The sequence below is a fragment of the Oryx dammah genome, unplaced genomic scaffold (genome assembly GCF_014754425.2).
Source record: "Oryx dammah isolate SB20612 unplaced genomic scaffold, SCBI_Odam_1.1 HiC_scaffold_2, whole genome shotgun sequence".
Lineage (NCBI taxonomy): Eukaryota > Metazoa > Chordata > Mammalia > Artiodactyla > Bovidae > Oryx > Oryx dammah.
In genome coordinates this window covers 39,813,579-39,836,554 of record NW_024070186.1, presented here as the reverse complement: position 1 = coordinate 39,836,554, position 22,976 = coordinate 39,813,579, and the positions used below count along the sequence as shown (strand labels likewise).

Below are 22,976 nucleotides of genomic sequence, written 5' to 3'. Positions count from 1 at the left end.
ATCTGCAATGTAGGAACTGTGGGAGATACAGGTTCGATCCTTGGGTTGGGAAGTTCCCTGAAGTAGTACGTGGCCACCCATTCCAGTATTCTTGCCTAGAGAATCCCATGGACAAAGGAGCCTGGTGGCTACAGTCCATAGGGTCACAAAGAGTCAGACAAGACTAATGTGATTTAGCACGCACGCACACAGACTTTATAACAATACCTTACATGTGTCTTATGAGGGGCTATTTTGGTTAAAGCCTTTTTACTTTAAAATGTGAACACTGTATAGTGAGGAACATTTGAAACCCTTTAGAAACCCAAAATCAATGGTAGAAAACCACCAGAAGTCTCAGCTTCATTCCCAAAGTCATGATTAATATTTCAATATTATCTAGATCTGCACCACCCAGTGTGGTAACAAATATTTCACACGGCTATCCAAGTTTAAAGGAATTAAAATAAAATAAAATTTAATTTTAATTTTTCAGTCACACTAGCTAAATTTCAAGTTTTAAATAACTGTGGTGACTAATGGCAACCATATTTCAAGGCAGTTATAGAAAACTTTTATGGTCAATAAAAGTTTTATTAGACAGCACTGTTCCAGAGTTTTTAAGCATAGGTTTTTGTCAACAGACCTGTAATTATATTACATATGTAATTTTTTCTACTTTTAACTTTGTGTTATTGTGTTACTCGCTCAGTCGTGTCTGACTCTTTGCGACCCCATGGACTGTAACCCACCAGCCTCCTCTGTCCATGGGATTCTCCAGGCAACAATGCTGGAATGGGTTGCCCTAATTTTCAACAATTTTCCTATGATATTATATAGCTTACATTGCTGTTGTTTAGTCACTAAGTTGTGTCCTATTCTTTTACAACCCCATGGCTCCTCTGTCCATGGGATTTCCCAGGCAAGAATACTGGAGTGGGTTGCCTTTTCCTTTTCCAAAGGATCTTCCCAACTCAGGGATCAAACCTGCATTTCCCACATTGGCAGGGGGATTCTTTATCACTGAGCCACCAGGAAAGCCCATAGGTTACATTAACATCATTTTAATATTTATGAGCCTTTTCATATAGCATCTAACCATTCTTCTGGTATTGGAAATAAAACTTATTAAAAGTTTTTTTGTTTTACTAAATAATGTTGCTTTGAATATCTTTTTATATAAATTTATTTTTATATAAGTATAGAATCCTCCTGCAATGCAATTTGATTCCTGGGTCAGGAAGATCTGCTGGAGAAGGGATAGGCTGCCCACTCCAGTATTTTTGGGCTTCCCTGGTGGCTCAGCTGGTAAAGAATCCATCTGCAGTGTGGAAGACCTGGGTTTGATCCCTGGGTTGGGAAGATCCCCTTGAGAAAGAAACAGCTACCCACTCTAGTATTCTGAGCTGGAGAATTCTGTGGACTGTAGCATGCCAGGCTCCTCTGTCCATGGGATTCTCCAGATAAGAATACTGGAGTGGGTTGCCATTCCCTTCTTCAATATGCAGAGTATATTATGCAAAATGCTGGGCTGGATGACTCACAAGCTGGAATCAAGAAGGCTGGGAGAAATATCAACAACCTCAGATAATGACAGAGAGAGTTGGTGATAGACAGGGAAGTCTGGCATGCTGCAGTCCATGGGGTCACAAAGAGTCAGACACAACTGAGCAACTGAGCAACAACAACATTACAAAGTATAGTAATTAAGATGGTGTAGCTTGAGGGCAGAATAAACAAAAAATCCATGATACAGAATCAAACTTATGCACACACAGACATCTGATATGTGCCAGCAGTGACACTACAAGGTAATGGAGAAAGGAAAATGTTGTCAACACCTGGTGCTGGGACAGTTAGATATCCATATTTTTTAATGAAGTTGAAATAATATTTCATTTCCAGTGGATTAAAGACTTAAATGTGAAATGTAAAACTATAATGATTTTTTTAAAAAATAGATGAATAGCTTTATTATTTCATGTTAGGGAAAGATTTACTAATTCTAAAAAGTAGTATCCATAAAGGAATTAATAAATTAAAATGTAAAAGAAAAGCCAAGAAGGGAGATATTTTATAGCACATATGATATACAAAGGGCTTTTGTCCTAAATGTATAAAGAATTTTTATAAATCAACGTGAAAAAAAGTCTCTCTAGTAGAAAAAAATGAACTAAAAAAAATTTGACCACTTCTCCAAGGAAAAAATCCAAATGGTCAATAAACGTATGAAAAGATGCTCAACCTCCTTAGTAACCTAGGAGAAGAAAACTGAAACCACAATTAGAGATCAGTGTACACTGGCAGAGGAACCTGGTGGGCTACAGTTCATGGGGTCGCAGAGTTGGGCAAGACAGGACAGAGCGACTAAGCACACACACACACATGTATGTACATACCTATCATATTGGCTAAATAAATCAATTGTAAAGTTTGATGCTACTGAATGTTAGAAAGAATGTAGAATAACAGTCACTACAATTTAGCCTGTAGTGGGAATGCAAATTGGTACAACAGCTTGAAAATCATTTTGGCAGTTTTTTTGTAAAGTGAAAGACACATATTCTTTTGTAAAGTGGAATTCAACAATTCTTCCTCTGGATATAAGTTCTGAGAGGAACTGGGTACCAGCATACATGCAAAAGAGTGTTCAGAGTATCATTATTTATAAGCCAAAAACTGGGAACAACCCAGATATCCATTAAAAATACAATGGATAAATAAATGATGAAGTCATACAATTGAATACTATACACAAATGGAAGCTATTGGACTATGGCTACACACTGGAACACATATGAATCTTACAAATGTAATGTTGATTAAAAGAAACAAAATATAAAAAATTCCCATTATATGATTCCATTTACATAAAATTCAAAATGGGAAAGAAACTGTATTGTTTAGATATTATAGAACACTGACTTTGGATTAGCACACAGGGGACTTCTAGAGTTTTAGCACTGTTCTATTTCTTGACCCAGATGGTGATAACATGGATGTTCATGTTATAACTATCCATTAACAAAATAGCATATTTTAGTGCTTCTCTGAATGTATTTTATATTTCATAAAAATGAGAAACATATTATCTTTCAAAATAAATGGCAACATTTACATGAAAATTTAGATTAGCCCTAGGAATTCTTATATCTATTTTATTATAATTCAAGATTAGGAAGAAAGAGAATTAAACTGAATTTTTAGTTCATTATAAAACCCTGTTGGGTACAAATTCATTTTCCTATTGAGTATTACCTAGATAATAAAATAGTTAGGCTTAGAGCTATAATACAGAATATCTCTCAGTATTTCTTTCTTCATCTTCCCATATTTCACTAGTATTTTGCTCAAATCAATTTTAAGAACAACCTTGAAGAGACACCAGATGCTACAGCTTATACTAGAGTGTAAAGTCATTCTATTGAAGTATAATTTATAGTGAAACTCACCTTTTTTATATGTACAGCTCCATTAATTTTGACAGTTATATAATCACCTCTACAGTCAGGATATAGGATATCTCCATTGTGCTAGAGCTGGTTGGTTGTTTTTTAATCTTCTGTTTTCACAGCAATATGTGTATAAAGTAAAAGTAGATAAATAAAAAATAAACTTGGTTGAAAAGTTTAGACCCAAATAGACATTTTTTTTAAAGAAGACATAAAGGTGGCCAACGGCACATTAAAAGATGCTCAACGTCACTAATCATCAAGGAAATGCAAATTAAAACCACAATAAGATATCACCTCACAGCTGTCAAGAATGGTGTCATCCAAAAGAACACAAATAAGAAATATTGGCAAGGATGTGGAGAAACAGGAATCTTTATACACTGTTAGAGGGATGTACATTGGTGCAATCACTACAGAAAACAGTATGGTGTTTCCCCAAAAACCTAAAAATAGAATTACCATATGATTCGTCGCTTCCACTCTTGAGCGTATACATGAACAAATGAAAATGCTAATTTGCAAAGAGACATGCACCACAATGTTCATAGCAGCATTATTTGTTGTACAATAGCCAAGACATAGAAACAACCTAAGTGTCCATCAACAGATGAATGGATAAAGAAGACGCGACATACACACACACACACACACACACACACACACACACACAGATATGAATGGCCTTACCCTGGTGGCTCCGGTGGTAAAGAATCTGCTTGAAAGACAGGAGACACAGGTTCAGTCCCTGGGTTGGGAAGATCCTCTGGGGAAGAGAATGGCAACCCACTCCTGTATTCTTGCCTGGAGAATTCCAAGGACAGAGGAGCCTGGTGGGCTACAGTCCACAGGGTTGCAAAGAGTTGGACACAACTGAACGACTAACACACATAGATATGAATAGTACTCAGCCATAAACGGAGAAGGCAATGGCACCCCACTCCAGTACTCTTGCCTGGAAAATCCCACGGATGGAGGAGCCTGGTAGGCTACAGTCCATGGGGTCGCACAGAGTCGGGCACGACTGAGCAACTTCACTTTCCCTTTTCACTTTCATGCAATGAAGAAGGAAATGGCAACCCACTCCAGTGTTCTTGCCTGGAGAATCCCAGGGACGGGGGAGCCTGGTGGGCTGCCGTCTATGGGGTCGCACAGAGTCGGACACGACTGAAGTGACTTGGCAGCAGCAGCAGCTGTAAAAAAAGAATGAAGTTTTGCCATTTGTTGCAACATGGATGGAGGGTATTTGACTAAGTGAAATAAGTCCAAGAAGACAAATACTGCATTGTATCACTAATATGTAGAGTCTAAAAGAAAATAAACTAGTGAATATAATGAAAAGCAGACTCATAGACGTAGAGAACAAACCAGTGTTTTTCAGTGGGGAGAGGGAAGTGGGGAAGAGCAAGACAGGGATAGGAGGTTAAGAGGTACAAACAACTATGTATAAAATAAATAAGCTACAAGGATAGTACCATACAGCACAGAGAATACAGCCCATATTTTATAATAAGTATAAATGAAATATAACCTTTAAAATTGTGAACCACTCTGTTGAAGCTTATATAATATTGTACATCAACTATACTTCAATTAAAAAAAAATACCTTACCATGTGATAAGCTCTTTTTAAGTGTTTGCTGTTTTGATGAGAACAGTTGCTTAAAATATAATCCTGACTAAAGCCTAAGCACTCTCTTCTATCTTGTCCTACTGAATAAATTTTTTTAAACTTTTAAATAAATTAAAAAAGACAAAAAAACACAGACCCTTTAAACAGATAAGTAATGTCAGATTCCTGCCAGAAAGATTTTATTAAGTTATCTGCACGGCTTAGGGACAATCTTTAATGATTCCTAAGGATTGTCCCCTGTTGCTGATGCCAGACTAAAAATTTAAATTAAGAAATGGTTTGTATCACTATCTAGCAAGCAAAGGATGTCTGTTGTCATCATATAACCATCCTTTTGTTTCCTGTGGTGTGTAGATCGTGACGAATGAGCTCTTTGAAAAGCACTACAAGCATGGGAGCAAGTTTCTGACTTCATTTCCAGACGGGACAACGCAAATATTGTATCCTTTCCTTCAGCAACTTATTTTCATTAGCTTATTTCTTCACAAAAAGAAAGCTAAAGAAAAAAGAGATTTAAAAAATATGAAGAAAAAGATAGATATGACCAAATCCTATCACACAGAGCAAAGCTATTAACATCTGTTTATAAATTTTTCCTAAAAAAAAAAAAATAAATAAAATTTTCCTTATTTTTTCCTAGGAGCAATTATACAATTCTTTAAAAATTAATTCTAAACAAGTTCTTCATTATTTTATAACTTGCTCCCTTTACATAATAATATTAGACAATAAATACTCATAAACATTATGAGTATATAATATGAAATAAATACAGCGATACTACACCATCTTTATATGCATATGGTATTCCATCATAGGGAGGAACTATAATTCCTTTAACCTATCCACTAGTACTGATCAAAGCTGGTTTCACAATTTGGGGCTGTTTTATACAATGGCTAAATGAACAGCTTTGTGCATACTTTACTGCGTACTTATCACTTACTTCCTCGAATTAAATACCTAGAGATAGAAATTCTGGGTAAGAAAAAAGCTTTACTAGATTTTGTCCCCCAGAAAATGTGTACCAGTCTACACATCCATGAGCAGTATGTTGTTTTTTAATACAAAAATTCAATATCCATTTTATGGAACACTAAGTTATTGATCACTTGAACTTCTGCCTGATGGCCAGGCCATTTGCTATTTTGACACAAAGGCCATTCAATATCTCTGGGAAAGTAAAACAAAGCTATGAAATTAGGAGGAGTTTTTGGTGAACCAAGGGCCTCACTTTGTAGGAGAAAGTCATTTTTAGCCATAGTTGCCTAAATGTTTAGTCAAACCCCATCAAGAACCCAGAAAAATGACTTTATGGCATAAGAAGTGTAAAGAAGTTTTAGTTCCCCAAGCCCTATGAGAAAGAGAGGAGGTTTTTCTTTCATTATATCAAAAATTTTTTAAATAACTTTCCAACTTGTAGCATTACTTATCACTTCCTGCCCTGGCTTTAATTCCTTTTCACTCCTTTGAAGACTAAGGCTGATTTTCAAAATGATTCAGAATCAATTTTCTGTTTACTTCACTGCTGGACTTCCAATCAGTTTACATTGGACTGAATATTAACAGTCCATGAATTATCCTCAGTATATTTCATTCTTTGATGCTATTGTAAATGGAATTATTTTCTTAATTTCATCTTCAAAATGGTCACTGCTTAGAAATACAATTTTTTTCGTATATATTGACCTTTTAGTTTACAATCCTACTGAACTCTTTTGTTAGTTCTATGACATTGTTTTGTAGATTCCTTAGGATTTTCTTTTATACAAGAGCGTGTTATCTGCAATTAGAGATAGGAGTTTACTTCTTGTTTCCAATGTAGATGCCTTCATTTCTTTTTCCTCCATAATATTTTTCCTGATTGGAACCTCCAGCATGAGGTTGAATGGAAGTGGGGAGAGTGGACGTTTTTGTCTGCTTCCTGATCTTAGGGGGAAAACACCTAGTGTGCCATCAGTAAGTGTGACGTTAACTGTGGGGTTTTGTTAGACATGCCTTATTTGGTTGAAGAGGTTCCTTCCTATTCCTAGTTCTTTGAGTCATTTATCACGATAAGGTATTGGATTTTGTCAGATGCGTTTTCTGTGTCTATTGCAATGATCATCTCTATTTTTGCTCTTTTCTCTATCAATGTAGTATGTTTCCGTTAATTTATTTTTAGATGGTAATCCAACCTTACATTCCTGGAATAGACTCCGGTTTGTCATTGTACATATAATCCTTTTTATATTTTACTAGATTCCATTTGCTGGTATTTTTGGTGAGGATTTTCGTGTCTCATAAATATATTTTGATGCACACAGAAAGCATAAAATTTTTTAGTAATTAACGGTGCTTCCCATTCATTTTCAGAATGCTTTATAGCTTCAAAGGGCTCTCTCATAAATTAAATTTATTCTCAGGCTAGTCAAAGACCATTAGAATAACTCAGATGACCTTAACTGATCTCAGTTACCCATCTGGAAACCTAGCCATCATCCGAGTGCCCAACAAGATAAATGGTTTCACGTGTATAGTCCAAGAAGACATGCCCACTAACCCTGCAATCCTGGCATTGCTAGATTCTTCTGGTAGAAGTTCCTGCTATCATCCCAATGGAAATGTCTGGTAGGCTTCTAGATTCCTCCTGCAGTCATTTTGTTTCTCAAGTTTCATGAAATTTTATTTTTCCTTTTATTTTTTCAACTTTTTTGAAATATAACTGACATATACTGGGTAAGTTACAAGTGTACAGTGGTTATTGATTTGATACACTTATGTGGTGCAAAATGATTACCTCTGTAGCATTAGCTAACAACTGCATCATGTCACATAATAACCATTTCTTTCTAAGACATTTAAGATCCACTATCTTAGCAACTTTCAACTACATAACTGCAGTGTTAATGAAAATCACTGTGCTATACATTAGATCGCCAGATTTTATTCATCTTATAACTAGAAAGACAAAAATGAATTTAAGATTTATTTAAATTAGTGGTCATAGGATAGGAATGTTCAGTTCAGAGTTTTTTATTTATGGCATCCCATACACAGTGGAAAAATCCCAGGCAGTTACATAAAACAAAGCTCATCATATTTTTTCTATAAGCAGCAAGAAAATATAGCTGTACAATTTTAATATTAGGAAAAAACCCTCTAGATAAATTATATGACCACTCTAGGGATGTGAGATATAAACCCAGCAGTCTCTCTTTAGCCTAAATGCTGGCCTCATCAATGGAAATAATTTGCAATGGATAGCTGTCATACTCTGTTGTTGAGATATAGTCCTAACAAGTAGGTATCCTATTGGAGAAGGAAATGGCAACCCACTCCAGTATTCTTGTCTGGGAAATCCCAAGAACAGAGGGGCCTGGTGGATTACAGTCCATGGGGTCACAAAAATAGTCAGATACAACTTAGTGACTAAACAACAAGGCACCCCATAGCCACAATGAATAGCACTTTTCCTATGAGCAACTATATAATTCTTTAAAAATTAATTCTTAACAACAATATATAAAGTCTCTAGGGATTAAGGTCCTAATGCCTTTGATCTACTATTTATATGCTCTGTGACCTTGCATTATTTCATTTAGCCAGAGAAAGTGACTTCACTTTCTAACTTCAAATACAATTTCAACTTTTTAAGTTTTTCAGAAAGAGATATTCTCTGCCTTTAAACTATTTACAAGTATAACAATCTCATCTTGAGAAACTCTGCCAATAAATTGACAAAAGTTTGAACACTCTGCCAGTACTTGAGAAAGTTAGGACACAGGGAGCTATTAATATTGTACTTTTAGTTCAAAGGAGTAGTCAAACCATTATCCCCAATTATATTGGAGGATTTCTACTTATCCTTCAGGGTTCAGTAGCAATTCTGTGGGGCTTCCCTGGTGGCTGAGTGGTAAAGAATCTGCCTGCCAATGCAGGAGACCTGGATTTGATCCCTAGGTCTGGAAGATCCCCTGGAGAAGGAAATGGCAACCCACTCCAGTATTCTTGCCTGGAAAACCTCATGGACAGAGGAGCCTGGCAGGCCTTAGTCTGTGGGATGGCAAAAGAGTCAGACACGAGTTGACAACTGAACAATAACAGCAGTAATTCTGTATTACATTTATTTGGTAAGGCACAATATTAATTGTCACCAAATATTCACTGGCTTCTAGGACTTTTCTGTACCAGTGAACCCTTCCTACCCACCAAATGAACTCTGGACCCCCTGACATGGCTCCTTAACACCCTCATAGCCTCTTGTGTAGCAAGCCCACCTCTCCTGTAGGATTGAAGTTCCTTGAAGGCACACCCTGAATCTTTGCCACTATACACTATGTAAATGGCACACAATTTATCTAGATAATGTTAACCAAATGTTTTCTTCGCCCACATAGCATGATAAAACAAAATCTCCTTCCCAGAAACAATAACCACCTCAATTTCTCATTTGTATTTTTGCTATTAGATTGCTGCTGCTGCTCAAAATTGGGAAAATAAGACGTGAGTTATCCTACTCTAGGGGGCCCTCATGGCTGATTCATCTGATTTTTAAAAAATAATTTATTATCAAATTAAGCCTACTTTCTAAGTACCTAGAACCCTACCTATCCTTTCTCCCTGAGAAATACATGGTGAGCCGAGATGGAAGAATGTGATAGAGTGTGCAGAGGAGATCATGGAATAGAAGGGCAGTCACTAGTGACACTAGATCTCAGATGGTACAGGGCTGCTTCTGTTGGTAATGTAGTAAAATGTGGCATTAGCGACTCTAAGAGATTGGGGTGCCTGGCTGGTGTCAGTTCCCCCTTCTACTCCATTACTGGGCTCTTCTCAACCACAGTGATCTCAGAAATGTTCCCTGAGCCCTTTCTACCCACACCTGCCTTGATATCCTAGAAGTCCTGGCCCCCCAGTTGCTATTAGAAAACAAGTCTCAGTACTGAGGCCAGTACAGCCTTTCCTGGAACTTACACTCACTGATATCCATACTGGCACAGGAAAAGTCTAAGCACCAGCCCTCGCCCGTCTTCCAGGTAGAGCCTGCCGTCTTGTGTTTTCTCATGTCCAGACTAAATCTTCCCTGCTCCCTCTTAATCCTCCCCAACACATCATTTTCCAGATCCCTTTATCATCCTGGTTCCGCCTCTGGATGCATTGTGGTTTATCACTAGGTCTTAAACTACACCCAGTACTTCAAATTAGTACAGAATTCTGTCACAGTATTATGGCTCCTATGATTATATGAGGTTTTCCACTATTCATATGGTATTGTGCACATCGTGTGTGTGTGCAGTTGTACCCAACTCTTTGTGACCCCATGGACTGTAACCCAGCCGGCTCCTCTATCTATGGGATTTTCCAGGCAAGAATAGTGGAGTAGGTTGCCATTTCCTACTTCAGGGAATCTTCCTGAACCAGGGATTGAACTCCTGTCTCCTGTGTCCCCTGCATCGCAGATGGATTCTTTACTGCTGAGCCATCAGGGAAGTCGTAGACTATTGGCTAGTATAAACTGCTACTCTCTTTGGTTAGCAAGTGGCAGAGCTAATTTCAAGGTTGAATTATAATGTTCCTGATTATGATTTTTACTTTCCTTTCTCCTCAGGGTATACATCAATATCTTGGGTGGTCAATATTCAGATCAAGCTGGCAACAGAGTAAGGGCTTGGAATTGGTCAAGTTCCGTCACTTCCTCACCCTTTGTTTCATTTAAACCTGTGTTTCTGGCTTTGAACCATTATGTTGGAATCCGTATCTTAGAACAAGACAAGATTTCAATCACTTTTCTAGCAATGGGCCAACAGGCAAGAATCAGTGTCGGAACCAAAGTGAAGGTAGGTCCATTTTTATAAACATTTTAAAGCATTTAGAATAATAAGAGTAAAATAATGTTAGTTAGTGTTATTACTGACAGATTATACTCCTGTGTAATCTACGGTGCACCACTGTGAACTTTGAAATTCAAGGAAAAAAACAGTGAAAGTTTTATATGGAATTGAATTCAGATGGAATTGAGACAGCCTTATTGTTTCTTCTTCCTCAAATTCTTTTTTAGTTCAAACTTGATTCCAAATAACATTTACTGAGTGTCTACTCTATGAGTGAAGTGAAGTGAAATCGCTCGGTCGTGTCCGACTCTTTGTGACCCCATAGACTGTAGCCTACCAGGCTCCTCTGTCCATGGGATTTTCCAGGCAATAGAACTGGAGTGGATTGCCATTTCCTTCTCCAGCGGATCTTCCTGACCCAGGGATCGAACCCGGGTCACCCGAATTGTAGACAGATGCTTTTACCATCTGAGCCACCAGGGTAGTGCAGCTTTGAGGTTTTGGTTTTAGTATTTTGTATTGTTTTTCTCTGTGTTCTAGCTGAAAGCCTTTGGCTGAGTCAGGAGACCTGGGTTCTGACCATGTTCAAGACCCAACACAAGCCCTGTTTCCTTAGAGACACTTCCCAGACCTCCTTGCCCTTTTTCCAAACAAGGTCAATCACGTCCTTCTCTAGGTCGTCCATGTACTCATCTCTGTCCATGGCTGTGCTTGCTGAACTATTGAACTATGCACCTTACTTGCCTTTGTGGCTGCCTTTCCTACTGGATGGTGAGCTCCTGCAGGATAGAATCTCTTTCTTACTGATTTCTCTACACCACCCAGGGCATGGCCCAAAGAACACTCTCATGACCAGCAATGCTGCACAATGGTTAAGAACACAGACTTCAGGTTATAAGACATAGTGTCAAACCTCAACACTTAGCTAAGCTGGTGAACTTGAACTTCAGTGCCCTCCTCTATAAAATGGGGATGATTCCTCCATTATATTATTGATTGCTGTGATGATTCAATGAGAATAGAAAGTGCTTAGCATGTTTCTTGGCACCAACTACTTAATAAATGATAGCTCAATAGAGATGTTTGTTGTTGTGGTTTAGTCGCTAAGTCCTGTCCAACTCTTTTGCAATCCTATGGATGTAGTCTACCAAGCTTCTCTGTCCATGGAATTTCCCAAGCAAGCCCCAATAGAGATGTAGAATTTCTCGATTATATCTCAGTAAAGCTGAAATATGTATATATGCATGTATATGTATAGATTCAAGGGATTAGATGTATAAAAATTACATGTATATAAATAGATTACATGTATATAAAAGGGATTACATGTATATACACAGATTCAAGGGATTAGATCTGATAGACAGAGTGCCTGAAGAATTATGGATGGAGGTTCGTGACATTGGACAGGAGGAAGTGATCAAGACCATCCCCAAGAAAAAGAAATGCGAAAAGGCAAAATGGTTGTCTCAGGAGACCTTACAAATAGCTGAGAAAAGAAGAGAAGTGAAAGGCAAAGGAAAAAAGGAAAGATATACCCATTTGAATGCAGAGTTTCTAAGAACAGCAAGGAGAGATAAGAAGGCCTTCCTCAGTAATCAATGCAAAGAAATAGAGGAAAACAATAGAATGGAAAGACTAGAGATCTCTTCAAGAAAATTAGAGATACCAAGGGAACATTTCATGCAAAGATGGGCTCAATAAAGGACAGAAATGGTAGGGACCTAACAGAAGCAGAAGATATTAAGAAGAGGTGGCAAGAATGCACAGAACTATACAAAAAAGATCTTCATAGCCCAGATAACCACGATGGTGTGATCACGCACCTCAAGCCAGACATCCTGGAATGCAAAGTCAAGTGGGCCTTAGGAAGCGTCACTACGAACAAAGCTAGTGGAGGTGTGATGGAATTCCAGTGGAGCCATTTCAAATCTTAAAAGATGATGCTGTGAAAGTGCTGTACTCAGTATGCCAGCAAATTTGGAAAACTCAGCAGTGGCCACAGAACTGGAAAAAGGTCAGTTTTCATTCCGATCCCAAAGAAGGGCAATGCCAAAGAATGTTCAAACTACTGCACAATTGCACTCATCTCACATGCTAGCAAAGTGTGAAGTTGCTTAGTCATGTCTGACTCTGCGACACCATGGATGTAGCCTACTGGGTTCCTCCGTCCATGGGATTTTCCAGGCAAGAGTACTGGAGTGGGTTGCCATTTCCTTCTCCAGGGGTTCTTCCTGATCCAGGGATTGAACCCAGGGTCAATCAGGTCATTGCAGGCAGATGCTTTACCATCTGAGCCATACGAGTCAACACACGCTAGCAAAGTAATGCTCAAAATTCTCCAAGCCAGGCTTCAATAGAACGTGAACCGTGACTTCCAGATAGTCAAGCTGGATTTTAGACAATGCAGAGGAACCAGAGATCAAATTGCCAACATCATCGAAAAAGTAAGAGAGTTCCAGAAAAACATTTACTTCTGCTTTATTGACTGTGGCCAAAGCCTTTGACTGTGTGGATCACAACAAACTGTGGAAAATTCTTAATGAGATGGGAATACCAGACCATCTTACCTGCCTCCTGAGAAATCTGTATGCAGGTCAAGAAGTAACAGTTAGAATTGGACATGGAACAACAGACTGGTTCCGAATCAGGAAAGAAGTACATCAAGGCTGTATATTGTCACCCTGCTTATTTAACTTATGCAGAGTACATCATGTGAAATGCTGGGCTGGATGAAGTACAAGCTGGAATTAAGATTTCCAGGAGAAATATCAATAACCTCAGATACGCAGATAACACCGCCCTTATGGCAGAAAGTGAAGAAGAACTAAAGAGTGTCTTGATGAAAGTGAAAGAGGAGAGTGAAAAACGGCTTAAAACTCAACATTCAGAAAACTAAGATGGCATCCAGTCCCATCACTTCATGACAAATAGATGGGGAAACAGTGGAAACAGTGAAAGACTTTATTTTTGGGAGCTCCAAAATCACTGAAGATGGTGACTGCAGTCATGAAATTAAAAGACATTTGCTCCTTGGAAGAAAAGCTATGACCAACTTAGCGTATTAAAAAGCAGAGACATTACTTTGCTGACAAAGGTCCATCTTGCCAAAGCTATGGTTTTTCCAATTGTCATGTATGGATGTGAGAACTGGACCATAAAGAAGGGTGAGCACTGAAGAACTGATGCTTTCAAACTGGGCTGCTGGAGAAGACTCTTGAGAGTCCCTTGGAGTGCAATGAGATCAAACCAGTCAATCCTAAAGGAAGTCAACCCTTAATATTCATTGGAAGGATTGATGTTGAAGCTGAAACTCCAATACTTTGGCCACCTGATGGGAAGAACTGACTCATTTGAAAAGACCCTGATGCTGGGAAAGATTGAAGGCAGGAGGAGAAGGGGACAACAGAGGATAAGATAGTTAGATGGCATCACTCACTCGATGGACATGAGTTTGAGCAAGCTCTAGGAGTTGGTGAAGGACAGGGAAGCCTGGTGTGCTACCGTCCATGGGGTCACAAAGTGTCAGACATGACTGAGTGACTATATATATAACATACATAATATGTGACTTCGAATAAGTATCCTAAGCTCTGAGGACCTTGTTTCATCAATTATTCAAGGAAGAGATGGCTCCAAACTTCAAAGACATCTTCAGTTTCTAAAACGTCTATACATTTAAGTAAGTGGAAATATGACTTCAGGATTCCACATAGGCAGGGATATTTCATAAACACCAAACAAAAGGGAGACTTCAGATTCAGTCAACAGAGAGCAAGGGTCCACGCTGTGCGAAGCAATATTCAAGCTGCTTCCAGTCGATCTAGCTACTGCAGTCAGCTGGCAAGTCCAAACAACTTTCTTCCTTGGTTAGAAATCTACAATATAGCCTCTTTTTGGTTCAATACATTCATGGTAAATGCATCCTTACCAAAAATGTAAAAAATGCTTTGTCTCTTTCTCCTCGCCTCTCTCCTTCGAAATGAGTTTTAATCAGAAGAAGAGTTGGTGCAAAAGAAAGAATCTGATGTTAAAAATGTTTGCTTTTGTCATCATCCTCATAATTACCCTTTCAGTTTTTTAAAATTGCAAAAGTGACATGTAAATACACTGTTATATTTGAAGATTCAAATAATATAGACATAAAAGAGTTAAAAATGATATTCCTCCCTTCCATCCTTTCTTCTATTCTAATCCTCTTCCCAAAGGTAATCACATTGAAAATTTGGTGTGTATTTCTCTCTTCTATATATTTATAAATTATTCATATACATCTTTTTAAAAATAAAAATTGCATCTGACAACACTGATTGGACTATTAGACTTGTTCTATTTGTTTTTGTTTTCCACAAGTTAAATGGAATATCTTTCATGTCTAGATATCCAAGTAAATTTGTCTATTTGGTTGTTGCATAGTATTACACGTTTACTGCGGTTACTATGTGCTAAATCTAATGCCCTCTCCGTGACAATGGGCACACATAGTTTCTCACCCCTCTCCCCCTGGAAGCATTTCCTCTCTTGCTTCCAGGAGTTACTCTGCCTTGATTTTACTTCCACCTCAGGGACTACTCCTCATTTTTCCTTTCCTATTTTCTTCACCTCCCCTCTTATAAATACTGAAAGGCTCCAGGGCCTGTCATTGGGCTCACCTCCTCTCTCTCTGTACTAACTCCCTTATTAGTTTTCTGTCCTGAAATACCATCTGCTTGCTGATAACCCCTCCTTTGATCTCCAGGTGGATCTCCCAGGAACTTTAAACTTGAATATCTCTGATTCCAACCCTGCATCTCCATCTGGCATCTAAAGGGTATTAGGAACGTCACGGAGCAAACTGCCATTGGAAGGCATGTTCTACCTTCGGTCTTCTCCATCTCAGGAAGTGGCAACACCTTTCTTTCATTTGCTCAGACCCAAAACTTTGGGGCTGGTCCTCTCTTCTCTGTCCACGTCTTTCATCTGCAAGTCCTCTGAATGCTACCACCAAGATGTCACCAGATTCCAGCACTCCTTGCATCCTTCATCACTGTTACCCCATCCGCCTCATGTATCTACTTAATCCATCTTGTTTAAATTATTACAATAGCCTCCTCCTGAGTGTCCCAGCTTCCACTCTTCCCAAAGTCAATTCTATCCTGATAGTAAGGGTGATATTTTGAAAACATAATTGATATTTATAGGGCATTCCATCCAAAAGCAGCAGAATACACATTCTTCACAAGTACACATGGAATATTCTCCAGGATTGCTGGCCCACAAAGTCAGCCTCAGTAAATTTAAGAAAATTGAAATCATATCAAACATCTTTTCCAATCACAAAGCTATAAGATTAGAAATAAACCACAAGAAAAAAAAAACTGTAAAAAACACAAACACATGAAAGCTAAACAATATGCTACTAAACAACCATTGGATCACTGAAGAAATCAAATAGGAAATCAAAAAATACCTAGCGACTAATGAAAATGGTCTATCTAGTGACTTCTAACATTACTCAGAGTAATGTTAGAAGATCCTATAAAACACCTACAATACTATACATGATCTGGACTTCCTTTTTAAATATTTCTCTGTAGTCCTCTTTTCCTACCCACTTTGCTCTAGCCACCATGGCCTTTTTGCTGTTGTGGACAATGCCGTGCACATCACTGCCACAGGGCTTTTGCACTTGCTGTTGCCTCAACCTAAAATGCCCCATACCCCACTTAGCACTTCCCTCAGGTTCTGCTCTCAGAGTGCTTTCCTGACCACCCTGTGTAAACTCCCAGCACCCCACCCCACCCCTACCGTGGCACTCGTATAGTGCTCTTGTTTTCTTTCACTTCTATATAGTCTATGAGTTCTATTTTGATTTCTTCAACTCAGTAGTTACTGAACTTTCCAATAAAGTTTTTTAAATTTGCTACCTTTTCTCGTTAACTTCTAAATGGTCAAGGAATATGGCTTGCATTTTTTCTTGCTATTTAGAACGCAGGGATATTTTCTTTGTAGTTGATGACATAATTTATGACTGTTCCATGTATATTTGACCCCCCAGATGGTTGAATGTTTATTGGCACAAATTGTATAATGTATGTTTAATTGTTCTATTCATACTTCTCTCTATATCCTTTTCTTCTTATATTGTTGGTTTATTTCTGAGAGATATATGAAAATATCCCAGTACAACTGTGAATTTGTCCATTTTTTCTATAATTTCTATCAGGTTTTGCTTTGTCTTGTCTTGAAGTTCTGTGGCTAGGAAATTCAAGGTGTTGTCTTCATGGTGAGTTACACCTTTCACCCCTGGGCCAGCTCACCTATGGCCCTTCAGCTTTGTGTCCATTATGTGACTCAGAGTATCACTGAGGGGTTTTGTTTCTATTTTGACAAAAAAATTTAACATCATCAGTATGTTTCCCTCTTAATGCTCTTTGCCTGAAATGCCATCCTAATATTCACTTGACTCTGAGCTCAGAATATGTGTGTTCTGGACTAGTGGTTTCATTTTATCTCTCAGTGGATATGGTCCCAGCTGCCTCTCAATTTTCAGGAATTCCTTAAGATTATTCCTGCTGATAAAAATCTTTCCTATTTCCTATTGATTTACTCTCTGAAAATGTTTCCCGTTTTATGGGATTTGGGATTGAAGGAAAACTAAAAATGGTGATTCACCCTTCATTTCTCAGCTATCTCAACCTCCTTCCCGCATCCCTCTTTCCTTTCTTTCTCCCTTCCTTCCAACATGGGGAGGGGTGAAAATGCAGAAGAATACTGTGATCTCACATCTCTGGCAGGTGAATAAGTGGTCACTGTGCCTGCAGGAGGTAGCAGATGGGCTTGCTTTAGCCCACCCCACTGAGGCTACATGCCCCTCCTGGGCTGGTCCTAAAGCTCAGCCTTGGAAACATTCCAGGCAAGGCTTGGGACCCTTGACCTTCCTGCAGCTCAAGGAGACAGCATCAGCCTGAGTCACCCAAGGCTGAGAGGACATGGGCAGCACAGAGGGCAAGGAAGGGTCTTGGGAATGTTCATGTGCAGCAGCTCCTGGAGGTGGGGGCACATTCGGGAGAAGAAAAGGAGTGTTGGTCATCCCAGGGCTTTCTGGAAAGCCCAGCTCAGGTGCTCTCCACCGCCTTCCCAGCCTCCAGGCCAGCACTCACTCCACACTGGGTGTGTCCCAGGGACAGGATAACTATCGCATTTCTGTGCCCTCCTCCGTAGATGCTGGTGAAATAGTATATGCTGTTATAATGACTTGAATGCATTGTAAGCATTTGAAAGAAAGTATGCAAATTCTGTTTGGTCTGGTCTGCTCTAGTCTCTCAAATCTCCAGAGCTCATTCCTGTTCAGATCAGAATTAATACCACTGCCCCTATTTATAGATAACAATGGCACCCAACTCCAGTACTCTTGCCTGGAGAGTCCCATAGATGGAGGAGCCTGGTAGGCTGCAGTCCATAGGATCGAGGAGAGCCGGACACACGACTGAGCGACTTCACTTTCCCTTTTCACTTTCATGCATTGGAGAAGGAAATGGCAACCCACTCCAGTGTTCTTGCCTGGAGAATCCCAGGGACGGGGGAGCCTGGTGGGCTGCTGTCTATGGGGTCACACAGAGTTGGACATGACTGAAGCGACTTAGCAGCAGCAGCAGACTCACAGGGGACTCCAGCCCCTAACTAGTGTTGCCTCCCGCCTCCTCCCACCTCCTGCTTCTGCAGTCACTATTTCTACACGGAACCCTGAGCTTCCTTTCTCTTTCTCTTTGCTGAAAAGCTGCTAAATGCCAAGGAGATTCCAGCGCTCCGATACCTGAACGGGGATGACCTTCTTCTGCTGGCCAGTTTAATAAAGATCCGACGCCTGTTTCATAAACTGGAAGGATGTGTGAATTTCCCCTCCAGCCAGGTTTGGGAAAAATTAAAGCAACCTTCCTACCTTTCTTCACTTTCTCTAAAACTAATTGCCCTTTGTCACAATTCTGGTATGAAGCAAGATATAATAACAACGATAGCAGCTATGATAAATGAAAACATTTAACGAATGATAATGGTGCTTTCATTTGTTCTGTTGTGTTTTTCTGGGAGGCAGTGTGGGAGATCTCAAGAAAAGTGTATACGATGACTAGGAAATACCAAGAAATGGGCTTTATTACAAATTTGGAGCACATCCTGAGTCATCCCTGGTTTGCACTCTTGGTCGGAAAACTAAACCACTGACTTTGGGTACAACAGAGAATGAGTAAGTCAGCCAAAGGCCTTATTTTTCAGTCAGAGTTCCATCAGGAAAACAGAAAGCAGGGAGGGAGCAGATGCTTTCACAACCTCCTGAAAGGCTGGGAAAGTGAAGGTCAAGGAACAGCCCTGCTGTTTGGGAAAGTGAGGGAATCTCAGGAAGCCACAAAGCCAACAGCACCAAGGGAGAGAGTGGCAGGAGTTACTCATACTCCAATGCAGGAATGGCAAGCAACTGCCATCCTCCAAAGGCAACCCTCCTGCCAGAAGTGAGCGACGGCCACTGCTCCTCTCCCACCTCCCACACCTCAGGCAGGGGCCTCTCCCTGGGGAAACATAATGGGATCCCACTGGCAAAGGACTATGGGACCACGTGTCTTTCCCCTTCTGAGGGGAGGGAGGAGGGATGTTGCTGGATCCGCAGGGATAGCACAGCGCAGCACAGCAGCCTCTGCTCGGTGATAAAATTACTTAAGAGCAGAAAGCAGAGGTGAGAGTCTTTAGGTGGAGAACCCTAAAGACGAATGCCCAGCCTGCCCTCTCCTGAACTGCCCTGACTTTCAGTTATCTGTTCTTGGGAGAGGGAGGAATCTCATTGGAGGGTGCCATTCCTTACAGTAAATAACAGATTTGGTGTTAAGTGTGTGTAGCGAGAGGAAGTAAATCTAGCCACTAGTTATTCATCAGTTAGTGTGAGGACTAAATCATATTGTTTTCCTACTAAGAGGCTGCTGAGGAAGCATGGGGAAGGGCTGAAGGGCACAGGAGGAGTGGAAGGATGAGGTGTCCCAGGGAGGGCTGAGTGCTGGGCCGCAGGAAGGGGGTGAGCTACTGGAGACTGAGGGTTGGCCTTGGTATTAATCCATTCACCACCTTTTTTTTTTTTTTAAAGCTGCCTTTAACAAACACATTACCAAAGGGTGAAGGGGGTGCGGGAGGGATGAATTAGGAGTTTGAGATTAGCAGATACAAAGTATTATATATAAAATAGATGAACAAGAAGGTCTCACTGTATAGTATAGAAAACTATTCAATATCCTGTAATAAACCATAATGGAAAAGAATATGAAAAAGAAAACATATGTGTATAACCAAGTCACTTTACTATACACCATTAACTAACACAACATTGTAAATTAACTTCTATAAAAATTTTTTTTTAAGGCAGTTGTTATTTAAGGGTTTCAGTTGTTAAAACAACAGTGATAATTTTTACTTTGGATATTGGCATCCCAAAGTATATTGGGATATGCCATAGATTTTATTTATCAATGCCTGTTTTTTCACATGGCTGTTTAAAGTAAGCTTGGTGTTTTGTTTTTTTTTTTTTAATAATCTACTCTGTTAATTCATAGGATATTTTTTTCTCATTTTTCACAAGAAAAACCATAAACAAAATGACAACCTACTATCTGGGAGAAAATATTTGCTAACAATGCAACTAACAAGAGCTTAATTTCCAAAATATACAAATAGTTCATACAACTCAATATCAAAAAACAAACAACCCACTCAAAAAAAAAAAATGGGCAGAAAACCTAAATAGACATTTCACCAAAGAAGATATACAGATGGCCAAGAAACACATGAAAAGATTCTCAACATCACTAATTATTAGAGAAATGCAAATTGAGACTACAATGAGGTGTCACCCCACTCCAGTCACAAACAATAAATGCTGGAGAGAGTGTGGAGAAAAGGGAACCATCTTATACTGTTGGTGGGAATGTAAATTGGTACAGCCACATCATGCTGGAGAACAGCATATAGATTCTTTAAAAAAATAAACACAAAACTAAAAATAGAGGTACCATATGATCTAGCAGTCCCACTCCTGGGCATATATCTGGAAAAGATGAAAACTCTAATTCAAAAAGTTCATACACCTCAGTGTTCACAGCAGCACTATTTGCAATAGCCAAGACAAGGAAGCAACCTAGAAGATACAGTACGTATATACAATGGAATATTACTCAGCCATAAAAAGGAATGAAATAAATGCCATTTGCAGCAAGCAACATGGATGGACCCAGAGATTATCATACTAAGTGAAGCAAATCAGAGAAAGACACATATCATATGATATCACTTACAAGAGGAATCTAAAAAAAAATAGTACAAATCAACTTATTTTCAAACCAGAAACAAACTCACAGACATAAACAAATTTATGATTACCAAAGGAGAAGGGGAAGGAGGGGAAAATCAGGAGTATGGGATTAACAGATACACATTGCCATATATAAAATAGCTAAACAACAAGGATTTATTGACTTCCTTGGTGGCTCAGATGGTAAAGCATCTGCCTACAATGCAGGAGACCCAGGTTTGATCCCTGGGTTGGGAAGATCCTCTGGAGAAGGAAATGGCACCCCACTCCAGTACTCTTACCTGGAAAATCCCATGGACAGAGGAGCATGGTAGGCTACAGTCCATGGGGTTGCAGAGAGTCGGACATGACTGAGTGACTTCACTTTCACTTTCTTTCACTTTCACAAAGAACTATAGTCAATATCTTGTAATAACCTATAATGGAAAATAATTTTTTAAAAGAATATACATAAATGTATAGATTATATATAACAAAATCACTTTGCATCTGAAAATAATAAAATATTATAAATCAGTTACAGTTTGACATAAGAAAAAAATTAAACTCTTCTAGTACTCTTGCCTGGAAAATCCCATGGACAGAGGAGCCTGGTAGGCTGCAGTCCATGGGGTCGCGAAGAGTCGGACATGACTGAGCGACTTCACTTTCACTTCTCACTTTCACAAATTGGAGAAGGAAATGGCAACCCACTCTAGTGTTCTTGCCTGGAGAATCCCAGGGATGGGGGAGCCTGGTGGGCTGCCGTCTATGGGGTTGCACAGAGTCAGACACGACTGAAGCGACTTAGCAGCAGCAGCCATAAAGTTGTCATATAGTAATGCTGCATAAATTGAGGGAGAAGAAAACACTAAATGTGTGGGTCTGCCCATTTGTAAATTTCAAAGGAATTATTGATATACTTAAAGCTTACAGTAGTACTACAAATCCTTGTATTCTTTTATTTCTTATCTCAGGATTATCATTTTATTTTGCTTACGAATATTTTACATTTTATGTGTACAATTTTGAACAGATAAAATTATCACCTTTGAGAAGATACATATATGCACATCAGTGTAGCAGATGAGTAAAGAAATGAAAACTTTTGGACTTCCCTGGTGGTGCATCGGATAAGAATCTGTCTGCCAGTTCAGGGGACACGAGTTCTACCCCACATGCCCAGAAGTAACTAGACCCATGTGCCACAACTACTGAGTCTGTGCTCTAGAGCCGAAGAGCCACAACTACCGAAGCCCCAGCATGCTAGAAGCTGTGCTCTGCAACAGGGGAAGCCACCACAGTGAGAAGCGGATGCACCATGACTCCCGCTCACAGCAACTAGAGAAAGCCCGCCTGCAACAGCGAAGACCCAGCCCAGCCAAAAATAAAAATTATTAAAAAAAAAAAGAAGAAGAAATGAAAACTTTTCGCTTCAGGTAAAGCTGGCAGCAGCATCAGCAAAGCCCTAGGGGATTGAAACGTAAGAGACACGTCCAGCGTATTGGCCTCCATGCAGCTCTAATAGTGAGTGAGCAGTATATTCCAGAGTGCATTTCCTTGCTAGGTTTTCCTGCAACAAAAGTCATACCAGGGAATTCTGTAGCAGTCCAGTGGTTGGGAATCTGCACTTTCACTGTGGAGAGCGTGGATTCCGTACACGTTCAGAAAACTTGATTCCATAAGCCACAGTTCGGTTCAGTTCAGTTCAGTTGCTCTGTCATGTCTGACTCTTTGAGACCCCATGAATCGCAGCACGCCAGGCCTCCCTGTCCATCACCAACTCCCGGAGT

General features: G+C 39.5%; 1 protein-coding gene across 1 annotated transcript in view; it reads left to right on the top strand.

Annotated features, from left to right (window-relative positions):
- Positions 1-18,900, top strand: part of ERICH6 (glutamate rich 6) — a 41,877-nt gene extending 22,977 nt beyond the window's left edge. Inside the window, exons 11-14 of the mRNA XM_040265185.1 lie at positions 5,419-5,504; positions 7,519-7,674; positions 10,655-10,883; positions 18,637-18,900. Coding sequence (XP_040121119.1) covers positions 5,419-5,504; positions 7,519-7,674; positions 10,655-10,883; positions 18,637-18,900 — 735 coding nt within the window. The remainder of the gene's footprint in view (positions 1-5,418; positions 5,505-7,518; positions 7,675-10,654; positions 10,884-18,636) is intronic.
- Positions 18,901-22,976: the final 4,076 nt, after the last annotated feature.